Source organism: Camelus bactrianus, chromosome 1, assembly GCF_048773025.1.
Source record: "Camelus bactrianus isolate YW-2024 breed Bactrian camel chromosome 1, ASM4877302v1, whole genome shotgun sequence".
Taxonomy (NCBI): domain Eukaryota; kingdom Metazoa; phylum Chordata; class Mammalia; order Artiodactyla; family Camelidae; genus Camelus; species Camelus bactrianus.
Window position 1 is genome coordinate 10,763,880 of NC_133539.1, and position 26,330 is coordinate 10,790,209.

Sequence of the window (26,330 nt, forward strand, 5' to 3'; positions counted from 1 at the left end):
TTTCACAGGGCTGCCTCCGAAGAAAGGAGAATGGCGTTCAGCAAAGGATTTCGGATCTATCACAAATTGGATCCCCCACCTTTCAGCCTCATAGTGGAAACTAGGCATAAGGAAGAATGTCTTATGTTCGAGTCCGGGGCTGTAGCCGTGCTCTGTAAGTCATATCTTACAACCCAGCTGATCGTGGTCTGTTTTGATTTGAAATAATTCAGATTCAACCATTTTTTCAAAGAAGACCCTGATAACCCCCTCATTGTATTTCATCTAGCAGGTCATGCTTTTATTTCCTTTTAACTAGACCTTATTTTCTTTTAATCTTTTTATTTTCTTTTCCTTCCCCTTCTGCAGGTTTTTGTTGGGGTTAGGGGGAGATGCAGGTTTTGGTACAGGTTTTGCTTTCTTGGGTTCTAATGCTACTTCAAAAAGTAAATCTTTCTTTCCAAAGAAATATGGTTGCAATTTATAGCATAGCACATAAACCCATAGAATGGCTTGCTTGACATTTTTCCTGTGATGAACAGAATTTCTTATTTGTCAGTTTTAGACATGGATTATAAGAGTATTTAATGTTATTGGAGTACCGTATGGTAAGGCTGTTATATTTTCATTAAGAGAACTGTAAACAACCTTTAAACTTTCATGTTAGGTAGACGATTGATTTCGTATTATTAAGAAATTATTTTGACAGTTTATTTTAAAGAAAAGGACTACTGCGCCACAAGAAAAATAGTAGATTAGTAAGATTTGGGTTATTTTGTGGGCAGATGGATAAAATTAAAATAAGTTTAATTTGAATATTACATTTCTTAATATAAGATTTTGGCAGATAACTTCAGCTTGGGATTATTTCATATGTGATTGTATTGTTAGAGGCTTTCTAGTGACAACTACTTGTTCTGTATCATGTTTTTTGCTATGTAGGATCAGTTTATTTATTGGTCATATTTTTATCAATTAAAAATAGCGTTTAAAGGGTATACTTACAGATACAAGCCGCAAAATATTTTAAACACTAAACTTTCTCAAGTTTCAGTAGTGAAGAGCATAAGTCTATAATCTTTGCATACAGAATATTAAATTAATATCAGTTAAACCTAATCTTAATACTCTAAAGTGGAAACATTTTATCCGGATTGGGGAAAAGGATGGTGACATAATGAAAAGTCTTAAGCAAAGAACAGCGCATAAGAAATACGTGTTTTTTGGTACATATAGTAACGTGGTTTGAGGGAGCAGGAAGAGGATCTGTATGTTCTAAGAAACAAATATTAGTAATATTAGTTATTTTCAGTCAGTATGGACTTAATTCATTTAAACTGTTATTTATACTTAACCAAAATATAACTTGCTACAGTATTAATTTGCATAGCATATTTCTTCATACTACAAATATAACTCTTAGATTCTTGAATTCTTAATTAAAACCATCTGTAGGAAAAAAATATTTGTTTTAATATGTGAAACATTTTTCAGCTGCTTGTGTTTTTTTGGTGACATCTGATTTCCTAATTTGTCTAAATTCTAAATGTTCCTTTAATTGTGGTTACTGATAATAATGGGAAGTCCAATTTTTGGCTACAAAGTACAGATTAGCTATTAGTTATTAAGGTTATTGCTCTATTTTACTCCAAGATCAGGAAGCCTCAGGATAATCCTACTTCCAAACCTTCAGCAGTCCTCTTTTATGCCAAATCATGGTTAAAAAAAAAAAAAAAAAAAAAAACCACTCCCCAAACCATCCATTTGGCATTAACATTCATTTTGAGAAAAAAAATATTAAAAAATTGTCTTAACTATTTATTAATTCTATTTATTTTCATTAGCTTTAGACTATATAAGTAATTCAGGGGGAAAAAAACCTTTAAATGTAAAGTTTGTAAAGCTAGCATAAATGGATATATACTTTCTTGGGTATGTCATTAACGTTTCTATTATAAGCTTTAATACTTAAATATTAACATTTAAGAGCTAACAGATTTTTTTAAATAAATAATTTGACTTGTAAAATTAATTTGACCTTCAATTTGGAGTAATACCGAGATGTGTATTGTGCTACAGAATGTTCATCTTTAAAACCTTCACATTTTTTCAGTGCCTGTTGTACTTAGGGAACTGAGCTTGGACAATACTGAGGTGTTCTGTTTATCTTTAACAGTCCCAGTCCTTTGAATTTCAATGCATTCTGCGTATTAATCTACCAGAAGGATTTTCCAGAATCATTTTTGATATAAAACCAAAATGTAACCCCATTTTTCAGTAAGATTCAAGTTCAGTCTCCTCGACCTGTCAATCAAGGCCTTCCACAGTTTGGCCCCATCTTGTTGGTTCACTGTTGATCTCCTTTAAGGACGCCTCTGATGTTTCCTCAGCGCTTTTCCAAAGTACCATGCTTTCTCCAACCCTCATCATGCTGTCCCTCTTCCCTCCAAGACTGTTAGAATGCTTTTCTGTACTTTTCCAGTTGAAGCCTGTCAGTTCCAGCTCAAATCTTCCTTCTTGAGAATCTGCCTCCATCTTCTCCCCCCACCCTCCACCCCCAGCTCACTCTCCTCCCTTCCTTCCCTTCATTTTTTGTAGAACTTAGTCTGTGTTGGAGATGACCACCTTTTTATATGCTGATTTTGTTGTTGTCTTCAATCCTGTATACAGGTAGTTTTCTTGAATGTAGATGGTGAAGATGACCCAAGCAGGAACCCAAAGTTTCTGATTGCTCTAGGCTGCAGTTGCCTGGCTTTAAAGTTTAAACAGTTAGACATCTTAGGCAATACATACCATGGAGGATTGGCAATCACTTAATTTTCTTGGCGTAGGCCAGATGTGCCATGAGATACCCAACATGAACATCTTTCATATTATTAGCTGTATTAAAAAACAGAGCGCAAATAACAGTAGTAATCTCAGATCATGGATCCTCTTAGGGGATCCACTAATCAGTCCAGCCTTAGAAATCTGTCTTTATGTCGATAAAGATGTTAAATCAGTCATGATGCCATGACTTAATCAGTCAACGATCCAGTGATTTTCAGCCCTAGACACACATTCTATTTACCTTGGGAGTTTTTTTTTTTTTTCCTCTAAACAAATCCTGGTGCCTGGGCTCCAGCTCCCCAGAGATTCTGGTATAATTAGATTGGGATGACCATTTCTGAGCATTGTTTATATACGCCTTTCTGTGATAGATTATAGCATAACTATTTTGGCTTGCAAATTTTATCCAAAATAGCCATGTTTCCAGAATTTTAATGCTATTATTATCTCTTATGGGATCAGGAATGAGTTTGCTTGAAACCCGCAGCCTGAACCACATGCTACCATTCCCGTAGCACTTTTAGTCTAGTGCTTTCGCAGAATGTGAAACTGTTCGGGTCTCTGTGTCTGGATGCTGCACTCCTTGAGGAAAAGGTCTTAGTAATCTTTGTATCCCTAGTATTTAGTTCAGTGTCTTACTTACATTGCAGAATAAATGATTATTAAATATGCGGCATAGGGGGAAAGACTAACCTAAACTAGATTACAAAGTTGGCAAAGGTGCGATCTTCTGTTTGAAAGTAGGGTACCTTTTCCTATGAAATTTATTTTCTGTCTTTTAAAGAATTGCTGTTTGACTGAACTGCTGATATACAACACATACGTTACACATTATTAGAATTTGTTATAGAAAAATTCTATTGGAAATAGCTATTAGCTACATTATTAAGGCTTTTTAGAAATACCAGTTAAACTGTGTGTGATGAATGTTATTTATAACTTCCGTAAGTACTATTAACAATTTGTTTTAAAATTACTTTTCTTTAGATGGAAAACATTTTCATTATTGATTTTTCTTTCATTGCATATATTTATTTAAAAAAATCTTCTGAAACATTCTTTTCCTTATATAAGTTAATATGTTTTTTCAGTAGTATGTCCATTTTTAGTATTACTTATTTTTGAAAATGTTGGTCCAGAAAAAAATGTTCAGCTAACCTGAAAATTTGATGGACCAGTGGTAGAGTGTAGCACGTGGACTCTCTGTGACTAGTATGCTGTGTCTAAACCAGCATAAGCAGCAAGTGTGATGGTCAGCAAGTCATAACACTACACATTTTTTCTTGGAAACTAATTTATCAAGACATACTAGAAGACATCTATCAGTTTTGTGTCGAGTTCAGTTTTCCTCCTCATTCTACAGTTACGCACATGAAAAGACCATCATGGGGCAGGGGGGACAAGTAGCCAGTCAGACAGATACATGCACTCAGTTCACAAGCTATCTCATTATTTTATAGTCTATGTCATACTTCAGTAAAGATAAATAATTTACTTCATAATTACATTCTAGTTAAAAGATGAAGAAAAGAGAAGATCAGCACGTGGGAAATGGAGGATGAGTCTAAAAACAGGAATTAGGGATTGCCTCATTAAAAGATGGGGATGTAAGATGTTGATGTAAATTCCTAACTTAAAAAATTTGAGCTTTTGTCCTTCTTGGTATCACTTGCTGGTGCGGTAGTAGGTGTTCATTGCTTTTATCTGCCTAGTGGTGAGATTATTTTCAGGCTTTAACTCTGGACCTGGTTTTACCCCAGATCGTCTAAGTTTCTTTGTCTACCTTCTTTTTTTCCTTTAGCATGGAAACTCGAGCCACAGAACTGTAGGACGATATTCTGGAACTCTATCACAGAATGTGAAGTGTCCTGCCATTTCTTTGAAATTGCATGCCATAAAGGAGTAATACTTGCCATTTTTTGGACACTACTCTGCTAGTCACAACATTAAGCCAGAGGTTCCTAAACTTTATTGCTTCATGGTGTCCTTCATGTCTCATTAAGTTTTTAACAGCACCCCTAAGGCACAGTTCTGTTCATTAAATAGTTAGGTACAAACAATAAATATTTATGTCCTAACAACTTCAGTAGATGTTTGGAAAAAATAATGCAAGTAAATTGAAAATAATTAATTTCCTTTATAAATAACCAGTTACTTAACTTATGGCATGATACGCCTGTTGAGCACTGAACAGCTTTTCAAACCTTGGCATCAGATTGGACAGCACCACCCTCATTTCCTGTTGCAGGTTGATTTTGGAGTGGTATTTGCTTTTTATCACAGCAACCATTGGAAATCCAGCTTCACAAAGATATGATGTCATGAAGGAATGTACTGCAATCGAATGTTAAAACTTTGAACTACCTTCTGCTAATAATAGTTCAGGCAGTGTCCAGGTCATGTTGAGCATCTCCAGGTTTCCTTCCTTTTAAAATATCCCTTGTCTCTCCTGGGAGTTTGCTGAAGTGTCCTGGAGCATCTCAGCATATAGTTTAGATGGTGGCATTAGACATGCTTTATTTTATTTAATTCTGTGGGTTGTACTTTTATCCCCATTTTGCAGATATGGAAACTGAGGCTTGGAGAGATTAAATAACTGCTCCAGTGACATGTCTTACCATTTGTTTTTTTTTTCATTGTAATTATTATTTGTGCTGTTGTTAGGGTGGTGGTTATCATTTTTAGGGTTGGGGAACGAAGAGCAAAAAGAAAGAAATGCTGATAAAAAAGACTTTACAGTTGAGTGAAATTATGGTTGGTGAGGTTCTTGTCTCATCTCAGAAAGAATTCGGAAATGAGACACAGAGGTCATGAAAGCAAAGCAAGGATTTATTAAGGGATAGATAGTACGCTCTCAAGAAAAGAGTGGGCAGACGCAGGTGGGTAGTTGCCCCGAGTTTCTTTAGCAAGTTGTTTATATGGGTGTAAAAATGAATGGACAGAATATTCTTTGGCAAGAAGGGGTCTGGGGTCATCTTTTCTGATCTTCATCCCAACTCCACCTTCCTAGTGGGGGAGGAGGGATTTTTTTTTTTTTTTTTGTCCTTAGCCTTGATTGGGAAGTCAGATGAGGTCATAATGAACAAAATGTTGCGTTTGAATGGGGTATCATAAGTGAAAGGTTACATTTGGATGGAGGTCATAATGAGTGGGGGATGGTGGAGATTCCTGTCTTGTCCCACCTTTCTTTGCCTCCAGGACACTTGTCAACCCAGAATGTATGGTTTCTTATCAGCCTGGAGGATCCTGCTTTTCTTGGTCTGTCCAAGGACCCTCATTGTTCACAAGATGTATATTTTTCTGCCATTTGGCCTGTGTCCCCATTTCTCTGCTCGTATCTAGCTGCCTGCCTGCTCTAACAAAATGGGCAGCATTTTCTAATGAGTTTCTAATGTGTTAAATTTGCTGTGTATTTTTGCCTATAAACTATTAATACATAAGAGGGAAGCATGGTTTGGTTTAGCATTAGGTCATTAAAAACAAAGTTTTTTCTCTGGGCCAAGTTAAATGTCAGGTTTTTGAATTTTGGATGATAAGCATAGTAGGTGGTGATGACAAGCAGTGTGCATAGTTTTGTTTTTTTTTAATTGCCAAATGCTGCCAGTCAGCATGATTGCCCTTTAGATAGTTGCAGTATCTTATCTCTTTTTCAGAAAAAATTTCAAGTTGAGGGAAGAAATGACTTTTTATAGTTGACTTTTTCTGCACAAAAATAATGAAATTTAGACTTGTTAATGTATCACTTTATGTTAGGGTTGCAAAAATTCATCTTCTTTTTGTAAATAATTTTTGGAATGTTCATCTTTAATAGAACAGAAAGTAAATAGCAACTTAAATACCACTGCTTAAAAAAAAAAAAAATCAACCTTTCTCCTCCATCCTGGGCAGCATGATTAGCCTACTAATGTAGGGCCAAACTGATAGTTCTAAATGTTTTCGTTTCTTTAACTTTGCTGTGAGGAGATAAAAGGCGAAGGGAAAATTTCTCTCTCACTGAACAGTAAAACTTTGTTATGTGACTTCTTAAAGCATGATTTCAGGTCTATCAGATGTTCTAAATTGTAGACAGGATTAAATGGTTCAAAATTGTATAATAGCAGGACAGTGACTTAGGGATATTCACTTCTGAGCGTGATGCTGTGACAGGATCTGGATTTACCTTCCGCCGTAGACAGCAACAATAACACTACAAACAAAATATGTGAAACAATTTTCAGACATTAAACAATAGGCAACACAAAACATAGAAGGGGAACAAATGAGGTGAGTCTCACAGTAGCTCCAGCCGACTGCCCTGGGAGCTTCCAGGCTACAGCTGCGGCAGGGTGAACCCAGACAGAGCCTGGCCATCTCCCTGAGTGGAGGAGACAGTTGGACTTTGGGGAAACCAGAGCTAGAATTCTCAGGACTAAGTACCAGAAAAGGGATAACGGCACTGAGCTCCTGAGATGTGTAGTGGGTTCCACTTGAGACGTCAGAGGAGTTCTGATTGGTACCAGTGTGTGAGGCAGCTACCAAGGCAGAGAAAGAACCACCAAAAAGGAGCAAGAGGGAAAATTCCTGGGGCTCACCCAGGCCTGGGAATAGTTCATGCTCCAAACAGCCCAAATGGAGAAATCTGGTAATACTCGGGGAACTGGGTTGAACGCTCAGAGAAGGGGCTGTTGCTTCAGTAGCCGGGCTAAATAGCCCTAGGCCAAATGCCGTTCTGGTCCTGCCCGACAAACAGCTTATAAGCAGGACCCAAAGGGATCAGACTGTTTCCAAATAACTTAATTTCCAAATAATTTAACTCTATCCCACAACAAAGTTTAAGAATGTTTATAGGAAGACAAAATGTATATACATATATCCAGCATTCAACCTGGTAAATTTCAGTGTCTGGCCTTCAATTAAAAATTATCATGCCTGCAAAGAAGCAGGAGAATATACCCTGTAGTGAGGGGAAAAGTCAATCTGTAGAAACAGATGTTAAAATCAATAAACAAGGACATTAACATTAAAACAGCTATTACAAAGATACTCCATATGTTCAGGAACATGCAGTTAATGAGCATGTTAAGGAGAGACATGAAAAATGTGGAAGACCCAAATCAAACTTCTAGATATGAAAACAACAATATCTGGAATGAAAAAAAATGCAGTAATAGGGATTAATAGATTAGACATTGCAGAATAAATGATTGGTGAATTTGAAGACAGAATAATAGAAACAACCCAAAATGAAACACAGGAAAAGACTAAAGTAGATAAAACAGAGCATCAGAGGGCTATGGGACAACTTCAGATGGCCCAGTATATATGTGTGGTTAGAATCCTAGAAGGAAGGGAATGGAGCAGGAAAATATTTGAAGAAATAATGGCAGATAATTTTCCAAATTTGTTGAAAACTATAAATCCACAGGTCCAAGAAGCTAAATGAACCCAAGCAGAAGAAACATGAAGAGAACTACACCCAAATACATGATCAAGTTGCTTAAAACTAATGGCACAGAGGAAAATCCTAAAAACAGCCCAAGAAAAAGAAAGACGTATGTGTAGAAGAATCAAGATATGAATCGTGGTACACTTTTCTTTAGAAACAATCCAAGCCAGAGAACACAGAGCGAGGTCTTTAATGTACTGAAATGGAAAAAACAAAACCAAACCTGCCCACTAGGATTCTGTACCCAATCACAAACAAAGATGATACAGACTTTTTCAGGCAATCCAAAGCTTAAAAAAAATGAGCCAGTTTTGTTGAGAGCAATTTAAATAGTATTGTTTTTCTTTGCATCTAGTGCCAACATTTTCAGAAATTCTGAGATTGTCAAGTCTGAATCAGTGAGATTTTATTACTTAGTTATGTTTAAACTGTAAATTTGAAAGATCAGAAAGAGTGGAATGGATTAGTGCAATTGGCGTTATCCTTGTGAGAAGAGTGCTAAAAGGAGATACAACTTTAAAAATTGCACACATTGTTACTGGTGATGGTTTAAATTCGCTAGAGTTTTTATAATGGTTATTAGTAAGAATTTATCTTTTTCCACTAAAATAGATTTTGTGAATATAAGCCATTGGTGCTTCTATGTGATGTTATGTAATATAAGCAATGCATTCAAATTGGAGTGCATTTCATAGCTACCGAACTATTCAAATAACTGAGTAAATACGGCATTTAGAAATGTGCATTAACTCTTCTTGGTCAATTGGACACTATTTAATTACTCCCTCAGTTCAAGTTGAAAGAATTTATGTGCTCTTTACATTCCGGGATGATTTTGAGATAACTAAGTTAGTTAAAAGAAAAAAATAAAAGAGGGGAGGGTATAGCTCAGTGGTAGAGGGTGTACTTAGCAAGCATGAGGTCCTGGATTCAATCCCCAGTATTTCTGTCAAAAACAAACAAACAAACCTAATTACCTTCCCCCAAAAAACAAATAAACAAAAAGATACTACTTATTAAATTATTGGCTTAAACATTAAATATTCCTATATGTTGAGTCATTAAGATACTCTACCATTTTTTTTGTAGTCTCCTTAAATAAGTATGAAGTATATTTACTTACATAAACTGAGTCTTAGCAGTAAATATTTATTATGGGTTGTGTTTCATTTTATCCACTAGAAGACCATAAGATTGCTGTAGTCTGTCTAATACCTTATTAAAATGTAGGTAAAGTCTTTTAATATCCTGTGGATCATGTGCAAAGTATGGGCAGGATGAATCTTATTAAGTAAATTTCTAGCTGGAATCTTGTTATTAAGTAAATTAGTGCTTATTAATGGTCTGTCTTGGTCAACATTGGGGATATGTCTCTGGCCTACCTTGTTTAATAGTTTCATCATTCTCTTGGAGAATGGGGTGGAAAGTGTAGTTGTCAGATTTGTAGATGTTGCAAAGCTGTGTGGGATTGATACAGAGCTGGGTAGAATAATTAATTATTTTGGATGACACAACTGAGATCCAGCTTTTTCAAACCGAGATTGTGGGTTACAGCCCACAAAATGAAAATGCACTCCCTGTTACAATGGACTAGTTTGAGGTTTGGGTCCATTCCCGAACGAACTGCTGTGGCTATAGTGATGTCAGGTGCTACTTAGATCAGGCAGATGGTGGGCAAAAGAAGGTAGAAATTACTGTGATTGTCTGGATTCCTGTGATACCCCGCCTGTGTGGTGTATGATGGCTACACAGCAAGGGAAGGTTGGCATGGATGCTGGGTTGGTGGTCGTACTGACCACTGCATTCCTTCAAACCTGCTCTTCCCTTGGTCCTCCTTTTCTCGGTGGATGGCTCTCCATCCACTGAGCTGTTTAAACCAGAACTTAAGAATCACCCTCTACATCTCCTCTTAGCACATTCACTCTGGTACCAAGTCCAGTCCACTCAGCTTCCTAATTTCATAGAGAACCTGTGCAGTTCACCGTTTTCACTAGTTCTACACTGGTTCTACAGTCAGGCCACTGTAGTCTCTTTCATGGACCAATATAAAAGCCTTCTTAACTGGTCTCCCTGCTTCCACTCCCCCTACTCACTCTCGAGTGTTTTTAAAAACACAGTTTAGATCTTATTATTCCCCTGTTTAATACCCTTTAGTGGTTGACCACTCAACTTAAAATCTAAACTCTGAAATGACCTGCGATAAAATTGAGTTCCTGCCTCCCTCCCTACTATCTTGTCTTTTGGTTTCTGTGTTCCAGCCACATTGACCTCTTTATAGTTCTGAATGTGCCAAATTCTTTCTGGTCTCAGGGTCTTCACATATGCTCTTCCTTCTGCTCAAAAAAAATTTTTTTTTTCTGCTCAAAATTTTATTTTTGAAAATAAACTTATTCGCACATGTAGAAAAGTACATAAACCATAAATGTACAACTTGATGAATTATTACAGAGTGAACATATTCATGTTACCATACTAGGTTGAGAAGTAGAACATTATTGCTGGCTCTCCAGAAGATTCTCTCAGTTCCTTTCCAATTATTATCTCCATCATGATCTGCAAAGATAATCACTGTCCTGACTTCTTGCATCATAGATTAGTTTTAACTGGTTCTCAGCTTAACATAAATGAAATCATTCAATATGTATTTTATTGTGTCCAGCTTCTTTCATTCAGTGTTTTGTATGAGAGATCGTTCGTGTTGTAGCATATAGCAGTAGTTCATTCATTTTCATTGCTCAGTAGTAATCCGTTGTATGAATAGTCCAATATTCTGTTGACGTTTGCTTTATTTCCATTTTTCCCTATTATGAATACACTAGTATGAACATCCTTGTACATGTCTTTAGGTGCACATATGTGCACATTTCTGTTGGATATTTTCTTAGGAATGGAATTTCTGGTCATAGGTTATGTGTATGTTGCCTGGAACATTTTTACCTCCACTCTTCATTTGGCTAACTTCCTGTTTATTCTTCAGGTTTCAATTTATGGTCACTTCTGCAGGCAGGCAGGCCTGTTCTAATCAACACCCTCCCCAACAAATAATTTTAAATTAGGTCCTCCAATTGCAGTCTGTTGGGGCTCCATCATTGTACTTAGTATAGTTTATAACTTTGCATTTATATGAATATAGAAAGCCTGTCCTCCTAATAGAAGGTATTAGGGCACTGGCTCTTTTATTCCTAGTACCTTGTCAGGGTCCTGGTACATGGTAGGCATTCAGTAAATACTTGTTATGTGAGTGAGTGAGTGAAAGGTTGTTTTTATTTAAAATGTTGCCAAGATTGGAACGTATAACTTATATGAACACTAATTTGAATAGTTTTGTATCTTTCAGCTAGAATTCTGATTACTTAATAATACGAAGAAAACCTTTTCCTTTTAAAATCGTTTTCTTTTTATGTATGATGAAATGGAAAGAGACGTTACCACCAGCTAGTTATGTGATCTTGGATGAATCACTTAACCTTTAGTCTTTTTCTTTTGAAAATGAGTAGCTTGAACTGCATTATCTGTGGGATCCTCTGACTAGAGGCTCTCTGGTTCTAGAATAGTGCCCGCATGCAAATAAGCCAGCCACAAACTGCGGAGCGTGCAACCATAGGCAAACTGTGATTCTAGGAAGATCATGCTAATTTGTAATCTTACTTTCACATTCCTCCTGGTTTTCTTTAGTCTGGTCTTCTGTATCAGCTGAGGAAAGACAGTCTGTTCCCACCTAGAAGGTTTGAGCCACAGCAGAATGTTGACATTGGATGGCCGGATCTTCATTCGGTAGCTTGATTATTTAGTTTAGAATACTGTAATTCATCAGAATTTAGAGAAATTTACATATAAATTTAATCCTCAGAACACCATTTAAGTTTAAGAAAAGTGACTTTTAAATTATCTGATGATGTTAGGTAATGAGTTAGTTTTGTTTCTTTCTGTTCAGACGGTGGCATTGGCAGAGCAGGTATGACCACTATGTGACAGTTATTCTATGTTTAATAAGCCTCTGTTTTAGAATCACAACTCATGAAAATCAAGAAATGGATATATGATTATGTTTTTATCTGAATTTCTATAGCCTGATCTTATGTTTCATAATTTGCCTTCAGTTCTGATTTGTGAAGAGAGGCTGTAGTGCTGAGTAATGCCAGCTATGTCATATGACACAGTGCTGTAAAAGCAAGCCACTCCAGCAGAAAAAACTGTCGACTAATGTGACAGAGAACAATCGGTATGTTAAATTTTGATAGAGAACAATTGATATATTTATGCTCTGAGTGGTTTCTGCAGTCTGTTAAAATAGATCATCTTGATAGCTCCTATTTTCACTACTTTTCCTGTAACTTAAATAGGAACTGTAGATTAGGCCTGCCTTCAGTCATGAATTTGTTCAGTTAAAAGAACTCTGAAAACATGCATAGAGTTAGAATAATGCATGAGTTAAGCTATCTGTATGAAGTTGTAGGGTATCACTAGCTCAGGGCTTTATGTAGTTTAAATTATTTCTTAACTACCTCTGTGATGATAAGTAAAGGCAAGTTTATTATTTTCCAACTATACCTTCTTCAACAGAGGAGGGTATTAAGGCTAAGTTATTTAGGACAATTGTAAGGAAAACTTCTATGACAGAGTATAGCAGAAGTTACTATTCCTGGGGTCTCCATTCTCTAACTACCTAGTCTTCTCCTTTCCCAATTTATTACATATTTATTATTTGATGAATAATGTGGTGGCCTTGGGAAGGACTGGGAAGGGCTGGCCACGGGCTGATCTCAAGGTTGTCGAACCTTACTGCTCCTTTTTAAGTTGATAAAAGTCCTAGTGCACATTGAGCTTTTGACTAATTGGAGGAAAATAACCTGTCGGATCTCTTAGAATTCCAGTAGCCTCTTCTCTCTCACTGACTGGCCAAAGTTATCTTGTTTTCTCTCCTCTCTGAATTTATGCAGGATACCAAAGAATGCTGTCAGAATAAATTTTATTTGGGGGAATATCAAACATACATCAAAGAAGAAAGGACAGTATTATTGATTCCCATGTGTCTGTCAGCCTCAGCGATTAGCATGGACACTAGTGTTTATCTGTATCCCTTATCTACTGTCTCCCCCTCCCCGTTTATTTTGAAGTAAACCCTGAACATCATTTAATTTCATCCATAAGTGTTTTTATGAGAATAAATGTTTATGGCACATATTTTATTTTGCTTTAAATTTTTTTCTGTGACCTTACTCATATTCGTATATTCACTAGGTAGAATCAGAAGGCCTTCAGATGATCAGTTCTAATGATGTGAGGATATATTTAAAAATATAACTATACTTAAATTGATTTACGCTTTAGATAGCTTTGTGTTCTCAGGAAATGCATATTGGCATTAGACTGAAGACTTAAGTTTTAAAGCATGAATGAAAAATAGTGTTGTTATTGTGACACCAGAAGAAACGTTTTTCCTTTTAAAATAAGCTATGGAGGGAGTTAGGTACTATTGATGCCTGAGGTGTCAGAGCAGTAACTTGAGAAGCCTGGCTCTGCTGTACCTCGCAGGTGCGCTGATGAGGTGCATTCTCCTTACCTCCGCTGAACTGGCTGCTCGAGATCTTGATTGGCTCAGAATTACTCCTATAACAATGGTCTTCTTGGACATTCATACCTACTTGTGATTAGAAATAAGTAACTTGCAAAAAGAAAGGTTTGTTTTTCATTGCATTTTGTTTGTTTAATAACAGCAACATGAAAAGGAGGAAAAACAAAGCCCTCTTAACAAAAAGCAATCTGTCCTCGTGGAAAGCACAGTAGATGCCTTGAAAGACTGCACTAGCAGGAGAGTGAGTGGCCTGACCTCGCCCTGTGACCATGTTTCCTGAACTTTCATTTCTACTTGTTCTTCCACTTTGTTGCCCCTGAGCCCTCCACACCCCTTGCCATTTTATACACTCTACCAGCTTAGACCCTGGTTAGTGGTCCCCTGACAATGCCTGTCTTCCCCACCCCACCTTCACGCCCCACTGTGGACATCACGTTTGAAAATTTCCAGACATCACTAGGAGGAATTGTTAAACTTCAGTCAATAATGGGGCATTCAGATACTGTGAATGGTAAGATAAAATGTTTATCCTTTTACGTGCTATTTTAAAACTAGCAAAACATTCCCTTTTGTGCCCAAACCTCTCAATTTATTTTTGTCTATTAGATGAATACTTAATCAACAGCTGCAGTGTTCAGAGACTCTGTGTTAGGTGGGTATTGTGTTGAGCTATAAAGAAATAAGACCTAGTTTCTATTGCTATTATTATACAGGTGTCTGTAGTAGCAAATAAAGAGCAGAAAGAGAGTTCCTTCCAGCCAGAGTAATCAGAGAAAGCTTCAGGAAGAAAGTAGCATGTTTTGTTAGGTATTGAAAGGTGGGTAATATTTGGAAGCACAAAGATGGCTAAAGGGTCTTTGGGATGAAAAGAACACTGAACAACAAAAGAGGGAAGGGAGAGGAAAGATCTTGGAGCTTGTAGAAGGGGCAACACGTGATTCATTTTGGCTGAAGCCTGGGATGCAGGGGGAGAGTGTTCAGGGGAAAAGAATGATAAGGGTGGGCTGAGAAGAGTCGTTACAAATGCTTTGTTTTATCTAAAGGTTATACACATTGTTGTAAAGTATTACAGCTTCCTTATTTTAAATAATCTCATTATAGTGGAAGATTCTCAAATTACTTTCTAGAATTAAATTACCAGAGAAATGGAACGAATAATTTAATTAGGTCCAATCTATTTCTCTGTATCTCATGCAGTTTCATAAAACAAGGGAATCTTTTTCCACCAATTAAAAAAAAAATATATGTATGCAGAGGGTACAACATGGCATTATGAGAGAGTTTATCTTAATGTCATTTAGAGATAAAAGCTTCTTAATTTAGGAATATGCACCTGCATTTTTTAAAGTTGTCTTTGCTGGTTACATTAAAATTTTTTAAAACAATTTCTAACATAGAAAAGTTGGAGTTCAGTACGAAGAATTTTTTTTTGAACTCTTTGAAACTACCAAGTTGCTGACATGATACTGTTGCCCCCAAATACTTTATTACATATTTCCTAGAAAACTAGTCTCCTGCGTAACTACAATATAACCATTAAAAAATTAACATTAACACCTTACTGCTAAATCTCAGACTCCATTTAAGTTCATCAGCTGTCCCAACAATGTCTCTCACAGCAAAAAGATCCAGTTGATTTTGTACATTTTACTTAGTTGTCATGTCTCTTTGGTCTCCTTAAATTTGGGAAAGTTTCTCAGTCTTTGACATTTGTAACCTTAAAACTTTTGAAGATGAAGGTCAGTTGTTTTGTAGAACGTCCCCCACTCTGGGTTTGTGTGATGGTTCCTCATGTTCAGACTCGGGTTATATACCTTGGCAGGAATATTACACAAGTGCTGCTGTGTTCTTTTCATTGTATCCTGTCAGTTGACACAGTTTTGACTTGTCTCATTACTGTTGGCCTGCACTTTGATTACTTGGGTTAAGGTGGCATCTCTGGACAACTCCTTTTTCTTTTATAATTAATAAATGTTTGGAGGTGAGGTACTTTGAGACCACGTATGATCCCATTCCTCTTCAAACTTTCAATTTATGGGTTTATTCAGTGCATTGTAATCTGTTACTTTGTAATTTATTTTGATGCTCAAATTGTCCAAGATTCCACCAGTAGAAGCCCCTGTGAGCTGGCTTCTGTGTTTTTGTGGTATGTCTCCATTATTATTTGAACGCTTTCTTATTTTCTGGCACTAAAATATATTCTAGGCTCATCTTGTCCCTGCCCTTGCCCTGGAATCAGCCATTTCTCCAAGGAGTCCTTGTTCCTGTTAGTAGCGGATGGTATTAGAAGGCAAGGTCTGGGTGCTAGGTATGCTCGTTGCTGTCAGAGTATTGCTTATTACAGGTCCCGTCAATGGATAGAGCTAAGGAAAGTATGTAAGTATGTATGTATGCTGTCACTGCCGCTTCCTCCACCACATAGGTGCCTTCCTCACCCCACTGGGGCTCCAACACCCTGTCCTGGGCTCCTTCCAGTGACCCCTGCTCTCCCCCCGCCCCTCAAGCTCCAACATACCATGCCAGGCCACTCCCACCATCCTTGGGTGGACACCACCCTCCTCATTTCACTCAACTGTCAATATCTCATGCCAGGCTGCCCCTCCTCCCAAGTGGTTGCTTTCTTTCCCCACCTCTGGCTTCAGCTCCATGAACAGGGCCATGATAGCCTGGGCTCTGATAGCCTGCAAAGCACCTCCTTCCATTCTGCCCCAAACCTTTAAAGCATAAGTGGAAAAACAGGTAAACATCCACAGGCCTTTAGATTAAAAATATTTAAGAAGAAAAGATTGTTTTCTTTTATGAAGTTGGAAATGACTAGAGGTAAAGGTTCATATGGCTCTGAAATCTCGTTCAGCAGTTCACTGAACATACAATTACTAAACTCCTGGATGCCAGGCACTGAGCTAGGCCCCGGGGGTAGGGCAGTGACCTGGGCAGAGCCCCTTCCCTCGTGAAGCTGCGCTCTCTGTCTCTGGCTGTTTACGCTTAGACGAGTTAGTAACAAATTAATAACCTCTCTAAGCCTGTTTTCCTCATGTCAAATGAAAATAGTAGTAATTCTGCTCATGGGGTGGTTGTGAAAATTGAATAATGCATAGAAAATACCTAGCCCATGAGGTAGTTAGCTGCTGTCACAGTCATCACAGAAACAGGTGGGTAAGGTACGGCTCAGTGGTAGAGCATGTGCTCAGCATGCATGAGGCCCTGGGTTCAATCCCCAGTACCTCCATTAAAAAAAAAAAAAAAAATATATATATATATATATATATATATATATATAAAATTATCACAGAAACAGTATACAGGTACCTCAGCTGAAACAACACTTGTCACTCTAAAAAATCATTTTAAAATTTCATGTAGTGTTTTGAGGGGAAACCAAAAAATTCCTAGCAGGAAAAATGACATCTAATCTAGTCTTCGAATCATTTCTCTTTCCTTAAGCACACTTTTATCTAAGAATAAGCACTTTAGTTTAAATTGTGTGTGTATGTCCTGTTTCCTGAGTCTCAGAATGTAATACAAAAGCATAACTAACTAAGCAGCATGACGTTTGTTTGCATGTGTGAATCGGGTGACAGTCTAATACATGGGTCTTCATTGGGCCTGAGAGACATGATATACCCATATATTTGGAGCACAACTAACGAAAAGGTAATTATATTGCATAATTAGAAGAGAGAAGATTTTGCATGGTAATTTGTTATAAAATGGCTTTTTGTTTTCTAAGGGAAAGTGATGACTTAAAATTAAAAATATATTTTATTTCAAACCCCTATTTACTGCTAAAACCTATAGATACGTCTAGTAATTCCTGTATTACTCTATTAGTGATGGTATTTGAAGTGCATGTAGCATATAAAGTGTAAAACTAGAATAACATTTACCCTGGAAGCCATGCTTTCTGTCTTAGAGATGTTAAGTCTCTCTAAGGTTTGCTTTTGTGTACATATGGTCCTCTTAATGAGGCCGTATTTGGGGGAAAGGGTTTCTGTTTTACTTTATAAAATATAATTAAAATTTATGTTATGATGTTTTATATTTGTGTTCCTTGTCATGGAACGTTGGGAGTATCTGTTCTCTATTGTATATAGTATAATAAAAATAATAGGAATTATCATTTTAGGAATGCAGAAAGAAATTCAAATCCCCATCATTTTAATGACTTGGTGAAATCCTACTCCCTAATTTCATACTGGGTGGTTTGATAAAAATAAAGGCCCACCCCTAATAATGAACATACTAAAGAACTGTAACATTGTGACAGTTTCAGTTAATGGCGTGATTGATCGTTTAGTCTTAGCCTGTGCTGCCAGCTAGCAGAGCACAGCTCATTCAGAGGCAGAAGTGGGATAACCAGGAAGAAGTGTAAAAGTAGATGGTCTGAAAAGAGGTGCAGTAGGCAGGGAACGTGAGGTGGTCTGTAGAACCCTGGAGAAGAGCTCTGAGACACAGGGGAAGAGCTCTAATGTAGAGCACTGTGGGATATTAGGCAAAGCCAATAGACTTCACTAGCAGTAGAAGATAGCCCTTTTCTTGACAATAGAGATTGAGAAGAAAGCCATGAGGATCTGCTTACATGCTTTTCTAATGTGGAACACATGAGTATTGTCACAAGATACTCTAGTTCTGTATCAGAATCTAATTTATTAGAATATTAGAATTGATAATGTCATGTACAGATCATAGAGGAATGAGGAAAGGGAAAAGGGGCCAGTGCAAGAGATAAGAGGTAAATAAGGAGTGGAGCAGTCCGCCAGGAGGTGAGTTGGGTGTGGGGTGGGGAGTGGATGAGGGAGGGCAGTAGAGAAGAAAGAATTGGAAGGGAAAGGACTGAATGAGGAAGAGGATCATATCTTTCCAGATCTGCAGACCGTAGAATGTACTGTTTGTAATTGTTCATGGAGATACTAGCTATGATTTATGTTTCTTTGGTCCTGTGTCCAATTTTTAATAAGTGTATTTGCTAAGAACTCAGAAGATTTACCTTTAAAGCTTCAGGATTTGTTTTTGTTTAACAACTACAACAGCCTGTCCTAAGGAAATTACTCCGTGGGTTATTCATTAGCAGATAAAATTAACTTTATAGCAGAAGAAATAAATCCAGACAAAGGTCAGACTCATGATTTCCCTGTTCCTGTGCTAGACTCTGCGGTGAGGTGTTACCATTAGCTTTCATTATTTAAACGTTTGCAGTCTTCTGTGTGTCAAGCACTGTTCTAAGTGCCAGGGTTGAAACGATGAATAGGACAGAGTTCCTGCCTACAAGCAGCAGGCCGGCTAAGGAGAAAGACAAGTGATGAGTGTCTTTAAAATGTTTTGAAGAGGGAGCTCTGTGGAAAGAACTATGCCTGGAGGAATAAAGAAAGGTTTCCAGGAAGTAACTGTATGCCTAGGTTTTTATAAGGTGAATAGAATTTTGCCGAGAGGCAAAGGTTGTGTAGAGTCTTGCAGGCAGAAAGCCAAATTGCTGTGCAAAGGTACAGAAATGTGAAAAGAGCATGTTTGGGTAATAGTGAGAGTTTAATGTGATTGGTGTGTAGGATGCATGGGGCGGGGGGAGGGAGAGGGCAGTAATAAAAAAGCGAAGCAGACAAGATATGTGGAGGCCAGATTTTAGAAGATTCCTTGTTAAGGAGTTGGATGTTGTCTTACAGGGGATATCATAACGTAGTGTGTTCCTGGTATTAAGAGTAGGCAAACAGATCAGTGAGACAGGGAAGAAAATTCAAAAGCAACCTCCAAAATATATGAATATTATTAAAGTTTGTACTTCAGATCACTGGGGTAGGATGGATTAATGAATAGATGGTGCTAGAATAACTTGTTAATTCTTTGGGAAAAACTATTAAGTTAACTAGTTTGAAAAAATATTTTATGCAGTACATTTAGGTTAAGAATATCTCATTTAGATTTAGGCATTTTGGGTTGAAACTCTGGCTTTATCGCTAAATAGAATCTGATGTTTCAGGTCCTTTTTCTCAGCCTAAAACTGCTTTTTGTTTTTTTGTTTTTTGGTGTTTTTTTTGTAGCATCAGCAGAAAAAGAGGCAATCAAGGGTACATACTCCAAAGTACTAGATGCATATGGACTTTTAGGTGTTTTACGATTAAATCTTGGTAAGTATACAATATAATTAATTTATATTTTCATTTCTATTTTTGTAATTCTAAGGATTTGAGAGAGATTACCTATTTCAGATACCATATTTGAGCTGTAAGTACATAACATCTTTTAAACCTTAATTAAGCTAATCTTGGGATAATGTTTGTTGCCCAAAAAGGTATGCTATGTGCTTATGCCCTTGTGAGTTTAAGTTCCAGAAATAGCAGCCTATTTGAACACTTGAAGAGATTGGTATTACCTGTCAGGAGAGAAGATCGGGACATTTCCCTTTTTCTTTGCTTCAGTGCATTTAGGAAAAGATGCCTTCCTAGGAACTACACCACTGATTTCCCTGGTTTACAGTGGAAAAGAAATACATATGTTTTGTATTCAAAAGATCTCAGCTTGAGCCTGTCTCTTCCACATAGTGTCACCATGGCTACAGAGTAACCTTTGTGGTTACCAGTTTGATTCTGTAATGGTGTGACCTGGAGTGTGGCCCAAGGACTGGCTACCGGTCCGTGAACTGTTTTGTTATTGGTCTGGATGAGGTAAAAAGCTTGCACCATCATGCAGATCAACACATGGCTTCCTTCACTGATAAAGTCTTACTTACTGAGAAAGAAGGAAGTCAGCTAAACCACATGGTAAACTTAGTGATGTAGCTAATTTCTGTTCTGGAACAAGCACCTTTTCTCACTGCGAACAGGTAATTGTGAACTGGTTCATGACCATACTCTGAGGAGCGCTGGTCTATACGATGGAGATTTGCCATTTATTATTCATCTATCACATGTAAAGCACTGTGCCTAGCATTTAGCTAATACCGTCTTGGGTCATCCCTTACAGTCCCATGAGATCTGTCTTAATCTTATTTTATAAGGGAGGATGTCTCAGGTTGGTTAGGTCAGAACAGTGAAGTTGGTCTAGATAGTAAGTTGTGGAGGAGCCAGGATTTGGGGCACTTCTGCCTACATCAAAGCCCACACTCACAGTACACCCCAGCTGAATTCCACCTGCATACTCATTTCCTAGGTTTTTTGTCAAAATTAGATGAAAAAAATCTCTATGAAAGTTTTTGTAAGCTAAATTGCTTTATAAATTGTTATCAGGGACTTTTTTCCATACATGTATCAGCAGCATGTCATTTTTATTTGCCATTTTTTCAACTTTACTGTACAAAAAACTCTCACATTGATTGTCTTATCTGAACTTCCTAACAATCTAAACCAGGATATTTTTCAATTTTTACCTAAGTCTGGTTGTGAACTTAAATATAACCACGATGTCATATTTTAAAAGATGGAGACACCAGAAGAAAGTTGGGAAAAACTTTGACTAGCTTGAGAAATATTGGAACTTTTCATCCAATTAAGTCTTCGGTTTTTGCAGGTGATGCTATGTTACATTATCTGGTCCTAGTCACTGGATGCATGTCTGTTGGGAAAATTCAAGAATCTGAAGTTTTCCGAGTTACTTCTACTGAATTTATATCGCTACGAATTGATTCTTCAGATGAGGATCGCATTTCAGAAGTGCGAAAAGTTTTGAATTCAGGAAACTTTTATTTTGCATGGTCTGCATCTGGAGTCAGTTTGGATCTGAGTCTTAATGCCCATCGTAGCATGCAAGAACAAACAACCGATAACAGATTTTTCTGGTGAGTTTGTATTATGTTTTTCCCTTCCTAATCATGCGCTATACAGCAGCTTTGTGATTTGGGGTTTAGCAGATTTTACAGTTATTTCCAGAGATAACAGCAGTGGGCGTTGCTGGTTGAGCTCACCACTCTTCACTGCTTCAGATCCTCAGCAGAGCATAGCAGGCATCCACCATCACTTTATTAAAGTTGTCATGTGATGTGAAGCCTATTTGTCCCTCCTGATCTAGACTGACTTTCCATTTCAGGCATCTATTTAAACTATTTCTCTTAGGGGTGAATTAATTGTAATAGAATTCTGTTCTACTATTCCTAGTTTTGAGATCTTGTCTCTGGCAGTATTGCCTTTCTAAGCCAACATTCCCTTATTATTTTAATTTTAAGGTTGTTAAGTAGATGAACTTAATTCAAGAGCAGCAGACTGTGAGGAGGTAGTACACTGCGATGAAGTTGAGTCCTGTAATAAGATAAGACTTAAGTAGATAACTGTGACATACTTCTTGATTATGCGTAAATGTGCTCCATTTTAAGTACACACGAATGGAACAGAGGACCTATGTGACTGTAATTAATACTGCTTTATTGGAGCAGACCAGATTTCTAGCATAGTGGTTCTCTTGTTCACGGTCAGCATCACTGTTGACTTTTTTTCCTTAACACAATGGACAGATTATATTTCATTTGTTTACATAGGTTATAAAGCCAAAGTCCAGGACTCTGCTCCCGGCCTCCCTCAATAGTTCAGATTCAGGGTGTTCTGTATACTTCTCTCCCTCCCAGTTTCACTGTCTGCCTGTGTGATCCTGGGTAGGCCCTGGGTGTCAGAGGCCTTCAAGTCAACGATGTTAGGAAAGGAAACTAACTCTAGAACAGCATCTGGGTTACCTTGTAGCTCCCAAGTGTCTTGGCCCAGAGGAGTGGCACAGGGGTGCAGAGAGGGCAGAGTGAGAAAGGGCTTTCTCAGAGTGAGAAAGGGCTTTCTACAGAGTGAGCACTGTAGTAGGAGACTTGGAGCCTAGCAGAGGAGGAGGTGATGAGGGGGCGGGAAGGGAAGTCAGTGGGATGGATGAGTGGACAGTCCTGTCTGCTCATGTCAGCCCTTCACTTTTCCGTTGGAAGTGATGTGGAAGTTTCTGAAGAAGGTAACAGTATTGCAGTTGGGCTTAGGGCAGCTGTCCTTACCTTTTTCTCCCCCTGCTCATTCTTGCCCCAGATTTCTTAGCTTGAGAGAGAAGAGTTTTCCTGCCATAATTAGAAGTTCAAGCAGGTGCAGATACACTGGCTAAACGGTCAGCAGTCAAGCACGTCACTGAGTTTAACCAGAGGGAATAATTCACTTATCTTTTCATTTAGTGATGGGCGGAGGTGGGGAACATTTAGACGGCAAATTGAGGAGGTTTACGCAGCAGGAGACAGGCTGAACAGATAGGCTGAAACTCCCCCAGTTTCTACAGTTTTGCTAAGGATCGGATTTTAGATTCTGGAGCTTTACTTTGCATAGAAAAATGAAAGCTTATAGAATTCATTATGCATACCCTAGCACCTTAATAGAAATAGTTCCCAGGATACAGCCAGATAAGTTCTGTAGCCAGAGAGTAGCAAATACCTATCGCAGAAACCCAGGTAGTTTTACTCCATCGGAGATTTGAGGCCAGTCTTGAGTGGTATATCAATTTAAATAGAATTAAAACAGTAATGTATTGTCAGCAAAGCAAAATGAAGAGTGACAGCAGAGGGAGAAACTCTACCTGAACAAATACACAGGATCTCTCACTTCTTTTTAAAGGAGGACAATAAGTCTCTTATACTAACTCTGCTAGGACAAGAGCCTCAGCTGTGGTGTCTGGACAAACTGGGTCGCAGTCAGTTGGGCTTTGCCTTAAGTCAATGTAGAGAATAGTCAAGTATGGAAGCATAAGTCCTATTTCTAAATTAATCATGCTCATCGGATTTAATATTATCCCAGTAGTAATCCTACTGCTCCTTTGCATTCCACTGTGCTTTCTTGAGTGGATGAGAGGGGACGGGGTTATAGCTGGTTACCAGAACTGCACACGGCTACCCCGCCTGCTTTCTCGCTCCTGCAGCCAGTGGCGAGGGAGGGTGGGGAGCGGGGGTAGGACGGGAGGTGGCATTGGGGATGACTGCTCCAGCAGTGTTTCTGTATATGCTTGATATTAATGACCCTAAGGCTTCAAGAAAATGCTATTGCATTGTTTTTATACCTTTAAGACAGCAAGATAGTGCAAAGCTCTTATGAAAGATTTCCACTTAAATTGGTAGAGTTTTAAAACTTAGAGACCCACGCTTCAGTATTAGAGAAACTTTACTTTTGTGAAGCACCTTGTTATCTGAAAGTACCGGACAGAAAGTTTTTCTGTACGACAGTGTATTTTCCTTGGTGTTAGGTTGGTTAGGAGCTTCACATCTGTGCTTTGGAGGACTCAGGTTCCAGCACAGACCCTGAGGCAGTCACGAGGGTGAGAAGATGGCCAGTGCTGCAGGCCATAGCCCCCATTCCTGCTTTAGCCATAGCCACTCTGCTTTTATCTGTTTCCCACTCATCAGGCTTCCGCATGCTTGTCTGAACAAAACCCTTTGCCCTGAAAAAGTTTGGAAACCAGACCCCATCTGTTATGTAGAAGGTAAAAGTATTTGCAGCAATGGAAAACTCTAGGCATGCGTTAATATGGTAGCCACTAGCCCATCTGGATATTTAAATTTAAATTAATTAAAATCGAGCCTTATAAAGGTTAAGCCTTAAAAGTAGAGCCTTCTAAAGTGAGATAGGGATGTGTGTATGAAACCCTTTTTGAAAGGAGTTATAAATGCATTATAAATGAACATATAATAGAAACGGGTTACAGATTCTAAAAACATAAAATGTATGTTGCTTTTATATGGACCATAGATCACATGTCCAAGGACCTCATTTTATTGCTTATCTTCCAATCCCTAGCATAGTAAATGTAAATGAATTGATTTATTTTTGGTGCCTTTTAATGTTAATGTTGGAGGAGCACCGTTTGAAACTTAACGCTATGTTACCCAGTGCTCATTACGCTAATGCAGTTATTTCTTTTTCTGTTAGGAATCAGTCTTTACACTTACATCTCAAGCACTATGGTGTGAATTGTGATGACTGGTTATTACGCCTCATGTGTGGGGGAGTAGAAATCAGAACAATTTATGCTGCTCATAAACAGGCAAAGGCTTGCCTCATTTCCAGACTAAGCTGTGAACGTGCTGGGACCAGATTTAATGTCCGGGGAACAAATGATGATGGTCACGTCGCTAATTTTGTAGAAACAGAACAGGTATATAATGTTTATATTACTTAATTCATGTATTAGATGAGAGGCACCGAAAATAATAGAGTAACAGATTTTTGATTGAGTTAGAACTCATTTTGACATAAGTAATCTCATTTTATGGTTGTTCTTGGCTCCTTACTAAGCCTTAAGAAAGGCTTCCCTAAAACAAACTTACTTGGGTGTGGCTCTTCAAGTAAGTAACAAAATTTTTTACTGATCAGCATGGGATTGTCAGTGCCATATGTTTTAGTATTGAATTTAAAATCCTCAATTATAGAGCTAGACAACTTAAGAAAAGTGGGGTTTTCTGTGTGTGTGTGTGTGAAATTAAGCCAAACCCAACTCTTAAAAATAGATATATGTACCATCTAAAATTAAAAGTTATATAATATTTTCAGCTGTGAAACTATGTAATTGTAAATTTAGGCCGTGCACCTAGTGCAACTAAGATCTTCAAATAAGTTTTCGAAAAATATAAAAAACTGAAGAAAAAAGTTAAATGAACTGTAAAGGTACATGTATAAAAGTATTGAGATTCAAAAGGAATTCTTCTTCAAAAATTGTGTTTCTTATGCTTATATTTTCACTATTTTCTTGGTGAGTGTATATAGAAGAACTATCACTAGTTGAAAAAAAAATTCAACTTATCCAACTTATATAGTGTCCTATTTTGGATATGTTGTTAGGACAATTTGTAAATGAGAGATTGGCCATAAGATATAATTAGTGTGCAATAGATGTTAGTAAATTTGTCTTCCAATGTAGAGGTAACAGCGTTGCCTGTGGGAGTATTTTATACATTATTTTTCTCTGTAGGTTGTGTATTTAGATGACTCTGTTTCTTCCTTCATACAAATCCGGGGATCTGTCCCGTTGTTCTGGGAGCAACCAGGGTTGCAGGTATGTGTTTTGACATTCAGTTTTTTTCCCTCTTGGTGAACTTTCCATATTTTCTAAACTTTCAGGATAATTTATTAGTTCATTTAAGAGTGCTATCAATTTTTTTTTTTTTTGCTTTTTTGAGGGGGGAGGAGGTAATTAAGTTTATTTATCTATTTATATATATATATTTTTCAGTGGAGGTACTGGGGATTGAACCCAGGACCTCATGCATGCTAAGCACCTGCTCTACCACTGAGCTATACCCTCCCCCAGTTCTATCAATCTAATAATATTAGCTAGATTCATATATGAGGACCTATGTACAGAGTTCCTAAAATTGTTTTAGATCTGTTTTTTCCTTTAATGTTCTTTCAAATATCCATAGAAATTCAGCTCTTGTATTTAATATTACAATTTTGATGTTTTCGTTGCACATTGATTTTCAAAGTGTTTCTATTTCTGTATTTACTATCTCAGTATCTTGGTACATAACAATTTAGTCTCTGTAGGCAGAAAAATGTAGTAGTCAAAACAAAGCTTCTGAAAACAGACTTCTCAATT

At 37.5% G+C, this 26,330-nt stretch overlaps 1 protein-coding gene across 8 annotated transcripts in view; it reads left to right on the forward strand.

Moving 5' to 3' along the window:
* Nucleotides 1–26,330, forward strand: part of SYNJ1 (synaptojanin 1) — an 81,442-nt gene that overhangs the window by 1,112 nt on the left and 54,000 nt on the right. For all 8 annotated transcript variants that reach the window (XM_010956580.3, XM_045517826.2, XM_010956585.3 and 5 more), the window contains exons 2-6: nt 9–154; nt 19,841–19,927; nt 21,306–21,573; nt 24,665–24,890; nt 25,704–25,787. In XM_010956580.3, coding sequence (XP_010954882.2) covers nt 9–154; nt 19,841–19,927; nt 21,306–21,573; nt 24,665–24,890; nt 25,704–25,787 — 811 coding nt within the window. The remainder of the gene's footprint in view (nt 1–8; nt 155–19,840; nt 19,928–21,305; nt 21,574–24,664; nt 24,891–25,703; nt 25,788–26,330) is intronic.